The sequence below is a fragment of the Amblyomma maculatum genome, chromosome 2 (assembly GCF_055883805.1).
Source record: "Amblyomma maculatum isolate TAMU_Amacu chromosome 2, ASM5588380v1, whole genome shotgun sequence".
Lineage (NCBI taxonomy): Eukaryota > Metazoa > Arthropoda > Arachnida > Ixodida > Ixodidae > Amblyomma > Amblyomma maculatum.
In genome coordinates this window covers 221,115,010-221,127,500 of record NC_139345.1, presented here as the reverse complement: position 1 = coordinate 221,127,500, position 12,491 = coordinate 221,115,010, and the positions used below count along the sequence as shown (strand labels likewise).

General features: G+C 42.7%; 1 protein-coding gene across 1 annotated transcript; it reads left to right on the top strand.

The window, feature by feature from the left end:
- The first annotated feature begins 4,378 nt into the window (after positions 1–4,378).
- LOC146201329 (uncharacterized) lies at positions 4,379–9,187 on the top strand. The gene is made up of 4 exons (XM_084592523.1): positions 4,379–4,500; positions 5,015–5,074; positions 5,332–5,391; positions 8,437–9,187. The coding sequence occupies exons 1-4, from the start codon at positions 4,379–4,381 to the stop codon at positions 9,185–9,187; spliced, it is 993 nt and encodes a 330-aa protein (XP_084448649.1).
- Positions 9,188–12,491: the final 3,304 nt, after the last annotated feature.

Genomic DNA, 12,491 nt, shown 5'->3' with positions numbered 1-12,491 from the left:
GCAAAAGCGTCTGCTGCAAACCCACGTGGCTGTTGTTGCCATGGAAATGACGCCGTCAAAAAGCGCGGATACTTGTCGACTTGAACAAGCCACCATTGCGCGCAAGCTTCCGCTACGTCAGCATCAGGTCGTGTTTCAATTGGAGGCGCCCTGGTCAGCCTTTGGGAGAGTGAAATGAGCGAGGGTATCCCTCTCAAGGGTGGTGTTTTCGTTTGCTTATATTTTTAATTTTGTAAAATCAATAACTCTCGTTTTCATGAACCGATTTCGATGATCTTTCTTTGGTTGATATTGAGACTGCACAAGGAACCTCCTGGAGGCAAAAATTAGCCGCTTGTATAACGTCGCGGTGCCCCTTTAAGTGTCACAGGATAGCGGCGACAATGCTTTCGTCGCATCACATACCTGGTTTTGTTCTATATGCTGCGCGTCACTTTCCTCAGCCAAGTCTCCTGTCCGAAGCCTCAGGGGTTTCATCCGAGGCGCAGTAACCGGCATTGAATTTCTACGAGTCTGGCGCATGCAATATTCCTCGCCTGGATAATGGCCTTTACAGAGCATATGCTGGCTGGTAGTAGCGTCACTCGCAGTCCAACCAGAAGACAACAAATTCACCACGGATCTCGTGTCCGCCTTTAGTGTAAAACGGATAGCGGCGACAATGCATTCGTCGCTCGCAGAGACCGGTTTTTGTTCTACATGCAGCGCGTCACTTTGCTCGGCCATGTCTCCTGTCGGACCTTTAAAGCGGTTTCATCGATGGCGCAGCAATCTGCATTGAATTTCAACAAGGCTGACGCATGCTATATTCCTTACCAGATTAGTGGCCTTCCACCAAGCATATATACTGGCCGGTGGCATCGTCACTTGCAGTCCCACCAGAAGACTACAAAAGCGCAAGGGCTCTCGCGTCCGCCTTTTGTGTACACGTGAAAGCGGCGACAATGCGTTCGTTGTTCACAAATCCGTTTTTGTCACTTTGCGCATCACTTTGCTGGGTCATGTCTCCTGTCCGAACCTTCAGCGGTTTAATTGGTGGCGCTGTAACCGCACTGAAGTTCGACGATGGTGTCGAATTCTATATTCCTCACCTAGATAGTAGGCTTTCACCAAGCATATGTTGGCTGGCGGCATCGTCACTGCCAGCCCCACTAAAAGACTACAAAAACACTAGGGATCTTGCGTCCGCCTTTAGTGTACACGTGATAGCGGCGACAACGCGTTCGTCGCTCACAGACCCATTTTTGTTCTATATGCCGCACTTCACGTTTACCGACCTATTCTCCTCTCCGAAGCTTCCGCCGTTTCATCAGTGGAGTAGTAACCGACATTTTATTTCTAAGACGTTGGCGCATGCTATAGACCTTTTCACGGGGGCGCTTCTGACGTTCTGGCGTCGTGAGTACGCATCAATGTTGCCTGTTTGGGCTGGACTGTGACTTGCCTCGCGCTTGCAATGTGAAGCGGTGGGTATCCGTCGACGTTTGCATTTATTTTCTTCGCGAATGACTTACCCTCGCAAATAATGGCATACGCCAATCGCAAGTCTACAGGGCAGCACTGCGCTGTGTATGGGTGTACCAACAACCAGCGGAAGAGAACGATTTTGGGGACTGAAGTGTGCCCACAACACAGCACTCCGCGGGAGCACTGCCGATGTGACATGTTTACGTTGCACCGGTTTCCTGCATCACCCGATATGCGAAGGCAGTGGATAGCTGCAATCAACCGGAAAGATTTTGCAGTGAGTTCGTGGTCGCGGGTCTGCTCACGACACTTCGTCGGCGGAATTAAGACCGACGTGAACGCTGTGCCCGCGCTGCACTTGGGCTACCAGAGAAAGGTGAGTTCCTCGTTTTTGCTTTGAAACGCGAACATTCTGATTTTAATTAGCGTTCTGATTCTCTGTAGGTGGTTACGGGACGGCGTCGCCTGGTGAGGCAAGAATACATACCGCCAGCTAAAAAGGTACTCAAGTGAGCCATTCCAATGGTCGTTATAATGACTTCTGCGGCTTGTTTTGCAGACAAAACGTGAACTCCACGAAGAGACTGCAAGAACATCTGACGGTGGGCTCTTAGATTCTGGACACGAAGCTCCAGAACACGAGGTCAGTTTGGGGCCGATGTTAACAACGCTTGAAAAAAAAAAAGTCGGACGTGGAAAAGTTGCTGCGTTAGCGACAGACTGCGATATAGTTAATTAACTACGTGATGAAATTGAGCCGAATAACGAAAAACACAGGGAGCAGTGAAGACACTCTGGCAAGTGCTACTCAGTGGCTTTTGATTTAGTATTTCAGCAACTGATTTTTGTGCAGTGCGAGCACCTCAGGCAATAAATACATGACAGTGTTAGAAGCCTGCAGTGCACCGGGAGAATAGCAAATAAGTATCTCGTCTTAGAGGAAACGGCAAGTAAAATATTTATTTTATACTCCAGGAAGGCCATATCTTGAATGAACAATTTCATACGGGAATTTCAAAATACTTCCAGCCACTTTGTGGGACATGCACGCACCCCACCACAACCTCATCAAAGTGTGCACTGAGAGATAATCTGACTCCTGGAGCAAGTTCGATTCACTGAGACTATGATGAAGCTCTTAAATGTATTGCGCTTGAAAGAGCTGTCATTACTATCATTTATATACCAGCATTAATCTAGAGAAATATTGCTGTGCATGAGTTTACTTTTTCAAAATAAGTTCCGATATGGTAACAGAGAGCTTAGTTTTGATTTTCAAATAAGGGCGAGGATATAAGTTTTGACCATTAGCTGCGTATGCATGGGAACAATCGGTGTAAGAACACAAGGATACTAAGAAAATAACAAACATACAGTGCAGTTTTCTGGATCCGAATTTGTCATGTGGTATAGGTGGGCTTGTTGGTTTTGCGTGATGAAATAAAGCGGTCGCGAAAATGCATAAAGTCTGTCACTGCAGAGTGCGGAGGGGCAATATTTATTTTGTGTGCGTGTGTGTGTGGGGGGGGGGGGGTCACTGTCATGTGCTGCTGCACTGCATGCTTGGTGCAAAAACCTTCGGGTTGCTTATAATACAGAAGGCGCTCATATCTGACTCCGACGATGTTACCATTCAAAGTACATTTGAGACCGTAGATCCCCATGATCGACTGTTTACATCACTGATCTGTGCTTCCTATTGATTTCCACAGATTGTCGTGGATGTAGGTGGCAGTGATACCCCTGAAGTCACTGCCAAAAAAAGGGTATTTCCTTATCAGGCACTGTTTTCTTTGGCAGGAAGTGCCGAACACAGCTGAAGCAGATGGTACAATGCAGCATCCAAAACCTGATGCCGTGAGTAATACCACAGAATTTTCCGATAGCAGTATGCTCTTGGTAGTACGCCTTTTTTAAGGGGGATCATTTCTAAAAAGATATTCCAGTGTCATACGAGAAAAGTAAATAGAATCCAACATATGAAGTCCCCTGAAGGCATAACATCTTCTTTTAGCACGCTTGGCTTTTATCATTATTGCAAGTAATACACACTATAAAATAAACACTCATATTGTTTTGCCAAGTGCACCACACAGCAGCCTACTGGATGGTGTTTATCTGCAGTGCGTAGCTAGGAAGCAGAAATTCAACTTCAAGACGTGAGTGCTTCTACGATAACTACCAGCAAATCATTTGTATATTGCCTTTCAAGACAGCAGCGATCAGTTCCATATTTAGAGTTCTGAAATCCTCATTAACAGCTAGTGTAACCAAAACAAGATCATGATATTGCTTCCATATCTACAATGATGCCAGCTTCACCAGTGGTTAAGGTAGTGCTTATGGTAAACAGTAAACTGTGTTCAGAACAATGACTTAAATGAAGCTTTTGCAAAATATACAAGCCAGGTTATCAAAGTATTCCAGAAATTCCCATACACCCTTCTGTTAAGGAGCACAAGCGGATGGTAAACAAGTTCACGAAACAGACACACTGTAAGTTACTAAAGGGCTTTTTATAGTCTTTCTTCCCACCACCCAGTAAGAGCACAAATTCACCGAATATTTTCTTTCCGTTCAAGTTATATGAAGATGACTTTATATTATAGTAATAAATTTACATTAAAATAATGCTTTCAGATTGCTTACTACACAATTGACAAGATTTTACGTGCCCTTTCAGGCCACAAATAAAAGAAAACCTCAGCTGGCCAGTCTTGATATTAGCCTATCAAAGCCTAGGAGAAAATGGACTTGTAAATCGATTCCTTTCGTGCCACAGGGCATAACTGCATATTTTTTTTTTTTTTCAATTCTCACAGAGATGACACCAGACAGTGACATGCTGCTGTTGCTGGAAAAGTGTTTATCACCACCTTGCTACCAACAAGCAGCATAGCTCCCACTGCCCATGAAAGAGTTCAAGAAGCTTTTGTACACAGAGTTGATTGACTATGGGATATTTTTGTGCAGGAAACGCCTGAGGCAGGAGAAGCAGGCTGTCAACATTTTGATGGTGCAGATACTTACACTGTAAGTGACCAAATAGCTCTGTATTGTCTTTGAAGGTTACAGGAGCCTGTACCATTGATAGACAGCATAATATCTGGCAGTTGACGCGTGCATGCTATTGCCTTTATATTCTCAGTGACAGCAGTTTTTCCTCTAATAAAAGAGACGCCTACACAAGATTATATAGCATTTTGAAAATACAACAAGAAGCTTTTGTACAATAAGCTGATTGACTATGGGATATTTTTGTGCAGGAAATGCCTGAGGCAGGAAAAGTAGGCTGTCAACATTTTGATGATGCAGACATTTGCACTGTAAGTGACCAAAGAGCTTTTTATTGTCTTTCAAGGATACAGTGGTCTGTGCCATTAATAGACGCCATAATATCTGTTACCTGACAAGTGCATGCATTGCGTTTAAATTGTCATTGACAGCAGTTTTGCCGCTGATAAGGGACGCCTACAATAGAGTATAAAACATTTTGAAAACACAACATATATTTAAAGAATCTTGACTATGAGTTATATTTGTGCAGGGAACGCCTGAGGCAGGAGACGCAAGCTGTCAATATTTTGAAAATGCAGGCACTTCCACGGTGAGTAACCATGAAGATTTTTATCATCCGCCAAGGCTAGATGTGTTCATATCATTGGTAGACACCATAATATCTGTTAGCTGACAATGCAAGAAAGGCAAAAGCTTGGTATGGCGTTTTTAATTCACAGTGAAAGTAGTACTGTCTCTGAAATAAAAGGGAATGCCTGGCATAGAGTTAAGAACATTTTGAAAACACCTTACAATTAATGAAGGTGCAGTACAACATGCTGATTGGTGATGACATTTTTCATGCAGGAGACACCTGAAGCAGGACAAACAGGCAGTCAACATTTGGAAGATCCAAACGCTGCTGTGGTGAGTAACCACAAAGCATTGTCTTGTCTTTTAATGATCCTACCAATGGTGGACACCGCAATATTTACTAGCTGCGACTGTACAAAAGACAAAAAGCACGCTCTGGCTTTTTATTCAGTGACTGAAGCTTTTTTCTGACAACAATGTTGCCCACCATGGAATGTAAAGCATTTTGTGAACACATCTTGTTCTGATAAATGAAGGCTTGCTTAATGTGGTGATTGACGATGCAGTGTTTATTATGCAAGTACTGCCTGAGGGAACACATGAAGACTGTCAGCAGTTTCGAGCCGCACACGCCTTCACAGTAAGTATCCATGAAGTATTTGCCTTGCACTTTTGTGGGAGTTAGTTTACCACTGGTAGACACCTACACTGACGGGTAGCAGTTGCAATAGCCTACATGAGGGCATACTGTGGCTTTATCCTCATAACAACGCTTTTACCACTCACAATATTGGTGTGTACTGTACAGCATAAAGCGTCCTTGGATAACACTTTACTCAACCATGATGCCCTGATATCCCAAGTTAGTTGACAATGTGGTGTTTTTCATGTAGGTATTGAATAAAGGAGTGTGAGCAGACAGTAAACCATTTCGAGACTGCATACTTTAACATTAACTGCCTACAAAACATTTTAGTCATTCCATCTCAAACGCTCCACATGTGGCTCTCGACCATCAACAATTTCTCTAAAAAAATCATGGTAGCTGTGGGTACATATAAAGAATAGTAATTTGCCAGGTAAGGTCTTGCAAAAATATTTTTTCATTGTCTACGTAGGTCTTGAAATAGATGCAAATACAGTCATTGGAAAATATATATATATTTATATAGCACAAAACTTGATTCACATTTTTTCCTACATCTTCATATGTTCCTTTGCACTCCAGTGTAATCCACAGATGAAAAATATGTATTCAACAAATTTTGTATATATTTTAAATTTACAAAATTCTGCTATTTGTGAATTTATTTCAAAATCAGTATTGCTTTTTAGGCTCAATAATTCGTAAGGTATAGCAGAAGGAAAAAAATAAATTTGAATCATGAGCTGTACTTCTGTTTTTAGAAAAAGTAGCAAATATGTAAAAAAAAGCCGCCGTGTGTGTGTGTGTTTTTTTTTTCATACCTCTTCTCACCACATTGTCCTTCCCCAATGCAGAGTAGCATGCCAGATATTCATATTTCTGGTCGACCTCTCTCCTTTCCACTCAGTAAACAGATCTATCTATCTAAAGTAGAAAATACGCAAAAAATACAATCTTCCTCAACTTTGGGAACAGATTGCATGCCTGGCGGCCCACATAAAAAATAAAAAATGACTATATGTAGTAAAGTATATTGTCTTCTAGCTCGTGCTATTTTCTGAAAACAAATCTTGCTTAAAGGAAGAAAATAATTTTTGAAGTTGAACGGCCACTGCAGAGTCCACGATGCTGCACCGGCTTACTGCTATGATGCTGCAGCTTAACTGGTCATGCTGTAATCTGGACAAAGTGCCACCTCGCCTTACATGGCAATAAAAAGGTCTCTCCCATGTTCATTTGACTAAGATCAGGTAAGCGGCTTGTGCAACAGGTCTCGTGTTACATTTTCAATTTGGGCTAGGTGCCCAGTGTTTATCTCAAGAAAGTACCCATGACTAGAATTTTTAACAGAGTGGCTGTCTCTTCATTTTTTTCCGAATAGCCTGCCCTCAGCTGGAAGAAGCATAAATATGAGTGATGCGTACAACTAGGCTGCTCTGACTGGCTCAGGGGACTCTTGGATAGGAAAAGTCCGACAATTTTATGCAGTGCTATAGGTGTGGGAAGTGCTGGCCTCCTATTGCGATAATTTCTAATAAACTTGATTAGTGGCTACATAACTACAGCTACTGCAAGACGACCTTTCCCACTGACCTCCAATTATCCTATCGTGTGCTATCTGCAGCACCCTTATTCCCACAAATTTCCTCGCCTCATTCACCTACTCCCTATTATATTTGCCTTCTCTAGGAATACATTTTTTTGCACTAAAAAAACCAGTGGATACCTTTGCATTTTATTACTTGCACTGTCAATGCTTATTTCTTATTCTGATTGCAGCTAGGATATCTCTCTCATGTTTGTTCTCCGCTCAACCTGCCTTCCTGTCCCTTAATCCTATGTCTGTCACTTTCCATTCCATAGCTTGCTGCTCTGTCTTCAGTTCAATTTCAAGCCTATTTGTTAACCTTCAAGCTTTTGCCTCATTGGTGAGTATTGGTGAGATGCAATTATTAAATACTTTTCTCTTGAGAGATGCTGAGGGCCCACTAGATACTCATCTATTAACTGTGATGATCAGTATCAGTAATACAGGTGATATCCTAAATGTTAAGAAAAGTAAAAGCATGGCGCATTTTATATTTTTCAATATCACAGTCATATGTCAATATGCAGGAAGTTCCTAAGAGACTGCAAGGCACACTGGCTGTACTAATGGAGTCTATCATGCATGCATTTATCGCTTATTGAATCTACGCTGCAATGTTTAAGTAGGTTAAGTGTTGTGTGCACTAACGATATGCAAAGAATTACCCATGTGCGCACTGGTTTCATGGCACTAGGACACTGAGAAAAGTTACATTGCTCAGTGCTGCGGCAAGTGATGTTTTTGAACCAATTACCGTTTTGAACTTTTTTAATTGCTTGTGGTCTCAGAACACCTGTTTCAACACTAGGTGGGTGCACGCAGCAATTTTAGTATTAAGGATAACACAAGTGTAAAATATCGAATAAAAGCACAAAACATCCTCAATAAAAAAAAAATTGTTTCATTGTTTGGACACTTGTTATGCCACATTATTATTTTTGTGGCCTCTAAATACAGCTGTATTCTTTCAACAGGTCTCAAGAAAAGACATGTCTACACAGTGGGAAGATCTTGGTCACAATGACCACACCTATTGTAAATCTGGTCTGCAGTATCCCTTTGGAAAGGGGCAAGTCTTGTCATCTAACCTGAGAGAAGAGGACTGCCAATTTTATACAGGATTGTCAAAGCCCGCATTTGACAGCTTAGTCAATACTGTAAAAGTTGAAAGCAGCAAGACGTTCTTAAGGCTCTCAGTAGAGGACCAGCTGCTGCTGACGCTAATGAGATTGCGGCTTGGTCTACTTTATGGGCACTTGTCAAGGATATTTGGCATATCAGTTTCATACGTGTACAAACTGTTCATGCGCGCCTTATCTGTGCTGCACAAGATCATGAAGAAAATTGTAGTGTGGCTGCCACGGTCGCTGATCAGAAACAGCATGCCAAAATCTTTCACCGAGAATGGCTACGAGAAAACAACCTGCATCATAGACTGCTCCGAGGTCTTCCTTCAGAGGACAACGAAGCTCCTTGCTAGGGCTCAAACCTACAGCAGTTACAAAGCGCATAATACGGTCAAATTCCTGACCGCCATTGCACCGAATGGCTATGTGATGTTTGTGTTACCTGCGTATGGTGGAAGAGCTTCGGACAAATTTATAATGAGTGAAAGTGGTGTTGAAGATTTTCTAGGCCCAGGTGATGAAGTAATGGCTGACCGAGGTTTTGTGCTAAGCACAAATCTTGAAAGTCAAGGTGTCAAGCTCAATGTGCCAGCTTTCACAAAAGGTAAGCACCAAATTTTGTTCTATTGCACACTATTCTTGCAGGCTAGTTGGTTCATGCCGAAGTCAATGACTGTGCGAATAGGACGAGGACAGGAGACCATGGATGCAGTGTACCCATGGTGTCGCATTTTCCGGCCTCTGGTCCTTGTATTTGCGCAGCTTTAGCCTTTTTCTTTCTCAGACTACACTAACCTGTTTGGTTTACCTACTGCTTCTTCACAGGAAAGTCTCAGCTCAGCGAAAGTGAAGTAACTCAAACCAGGAGAATTGCGTCAGTGCGCATACACGTCGAAAGGGCCATAAACAGAATCAAGACATTTAGAATATTCAAGCAAGCCCTGCCAATACGATCAAAGAAAACCATAAGTGACATAATATTTGTTTGTGCTGGCCTGTGCAATTTAAAGGGCCCCTTAATTGCAAGACATGTTGAAGAAAAGGATGAGTCAATGATCAACATTGTACTTCATCATAGTGTCTTTTTGGCAATAAACTTTATTGCATTGTGTGTTACGTGGCGAGAAATTCTTCACACGAAATGAACTGGCACATGCACTTGTCCAGCTCTGAAAAGTTCAACACTGCTGGGATCACAGTTCACATAATTTCATGTACTCCTTACACAATGAGAGCTTGCCATTTTCATGCTGCTTTTAGATTTCTGGCAACAGCTCACAAAACTAGAACCTTTGTAGTCTTGGCACTTGAGCACGTACAAAAGTGCTTTCAAAAGGCACTGCTATGATTGCATCACTTTTCACTGTCCAGACATAAAAGTAGCAGAGTTTGCGCCCAGTACAATACATCTGGAACTGCACTTGCATGTAATACCCATTTGGGCCATTCTCTGCTAATATGTACTTATCGCCAACTTCCTTGACATCATATTTACCTGATTTTATTAGACCTACCGCATCCATTACGTATGGGCATTTCACTTCTAAAAGTGCATCAGCTGCCTGCAAAACACCGTCAGGTGAGGCAGACAGCCAAGGCATTGTTGCATGCACAACTGTGCCACTGAGTGTCACATTTAGCCCGTTTTTTTTTCAAAACTGCTACCGGGCAACAGCCTCATATTTATGGCCGTGCTTAGTTGCAGCATTTCCAGAAAAGTTTGGTGACAACATGGTCATTACTGCAGCTTTACATGACGTTGTGCTCTTTTTTGGTACTCTTTTCACATTTGATGCCGTCAGCCTCAAGCAGCGAGCAACTTTCCAAAGTGGGCTGTCCTGTTCTCTCGTATTTTCTTCTAGGCATGCAGCAGCTCTTGGTGAAAGAACTATGAACTTTGCATAGAAGCTGTTGCACCGGTCACAGCTCTCGGGCAGTGCACTGATGTCATCGTGGACGATGTGTTGCAAGCAAACACGTTCTTCGGCTGTTGGTGTGGGCTGGTGAGGTGCTGTGAAGGTTGCGTGCAGCAGTGTTCCTGAAAGTTAATGTAGACGAGCATGTCAGTGGAGTGAATGGAGTTCAATTAGCAAGCAAACACGGCTTCACAAGAGCTCAGTTTCAAAACATTTCTGATCTTTAGGATAAGAAACCAACATCGGTATTCTGCGGCGTACAAAATGTAAAGCTACTAATTGCAACTACCGTTCATTGTCCACAGTAAAACGTGCTTTATGAAAGAATAGTGTTGGTGTTAGCCAGTTAAGCTACTTTCATCAATGAAAAAGCTATCCTTTCACACAGAACGGTGTTTTTTAAGCTGTTATGGTTGCAGCCAGTTAAGCCACTTGTCAATAACAAGATATTCTTTCATACAGCACAGCAATTTTCTAAACTGTTATGATTCCGTAATGAGTAGTGAAATTTCGGAGATGCTATAAAGCATACCTGGTATGTTGAACAGCTCCGGGTAACCGGAGTCTTCATGAGACTTCCTGATTTCGGCTTCAGAAAGCAGCACTTGTGAATTTCGTGCTGGACGTTGCACAGTGGGATCAACAGTCTCTTTCTGAAGGTGGAAGCTAATTCCTTCAATTTCAGAGGGCTGGACGTTTCGTGTAGTGCCCTTGTTCCACTTCGCCGCTTCATCAGTACATGTCCTTCCGGTAAGGCCCCGGGCGATTGCTCAGTCTACTTTCCATAGCACAGCACCAACATGGCTACAGACTCTAGCTTGGCCAGCCATGCAGGTGCAGCCTGCATGTAGCACTTCGCCTTCCTTCGTTGCTGACACCCACACACGGTGAGGCTTGTTGTGAACAGCTTGTGATGGCCTGACGTCTGCCTTCAAGATCATAATGTCATTGTTGACTTTATGTAGGAGGACTTTTCCCGCCCAGCCCGACTGCAAATAATTATATAATTGCAGGGACTTGTATGACCGTACTTCTCGCAGGTCACAGGCTTTCGAATGTAGCAAATAATATATGATATCTGGTCCTCTAATTTCGGGCCAATCCTTCATATCTTCTGTCCATTCTTTGATGTTGTCTGGGTGGTCGTAGACAAGGTTTTCTGCAAAGAAAAAGTGAAGTCAGTCATCTCCATGTTTCTATTAATTAAGGTGGGAGCAAAACGCCACTTTCTTTTTCACATGCCCATTTATGCTTCTGAAAACTTCCCTGGAAATAATTTGCTGAGTAGAACGAACATCAGAAATAATGCGACGGTTAAGAAACATTTAACATTTCAGTCTAACAATATAAACACTGGCTCAATAATGGGATTTTGCTGAGCCATTTTGCGGCACGGCTGGGAGGGCGCCTGTGTTCTTGCGATGCCAGTGCACTTTAAAGATCCCCAGGTGGTCTTAACTATCCGTAGCTCTTTAGTGCGGCGGCCCTCATAGCCCGAGTCGCTTTGAGGTGTTGAACCCCACATACCATATTTGCAAACAACTTGCGAGAAGCAAGCTCTTCGCCCAATACTTTCATGTATGTAGATGAAGCGGCTACGTTTGTTATTCTTCCAAGCACAACTTTTTTCAGTGTCTAAAAAAAAAATTAAACAATGCTGAGAGTGGAACTCGTCGATAAAAAAACAATGCTGAGAGAGGAACTCGTCGATAAAAAAAATTAAACAAATCTGAGAGAGAAACTCGTCGATAAAAAAAATTAAACAATGCTGAGAGAGAAACTCGTCGATAAAAAAAAAATTAAACAATGCTGAGAGAGGAACTCGTCGATAAAAAAAAATTAATGCCGAGAGAGGAACTCGTCGATAAAAAAATTAAACAATGCCAAAAGAGGAACTCGTCGATAAAAAAAAAAATTAAACAATGCTGAGAGAGGAACTAGTCAATTTGTATATAACACTTCACAACAATCTGAGAAATTCATGGCTTATGAGGGATGTATGCAGCACTTTTGCCCGCCAAAATATTGTCTCGGCTTTCACCTGCGCCCTACGCGGCCCTGCACATAAAGCTCATTTCGAAACATAGCACCTGGCTGCATCAGTAACGCTCAGATCTGCGACCGCTGTCTCGCGCCGGTTCGCAGAATGTACCACA

Excerpts from the sequence above, each read along its gene's own strand:
- LOC146201329 (XM_084592523.1), top strand. The coding sequence starts at position 4,379 with ATGAAAGAGTTCAAGAAGCTTTTGTACACAGAGTTGATTGACTATGGG. Across the intron at positions 4,501-5,014 it reads ATGGTGCAGATACTTACACT|GGAACGCCTGAGGCAGGAGA; the intron begins GTAAGTGACCAA and ends ATATTTGTGCAG. Across the intron at positions 5,075-5,331 it reads AAAATGCAGGCACTTCCACG|GAGACACCTGAAGCAGGACA; the intron begins GTGAGTAACCAT and ends TTTTTCATGCAG.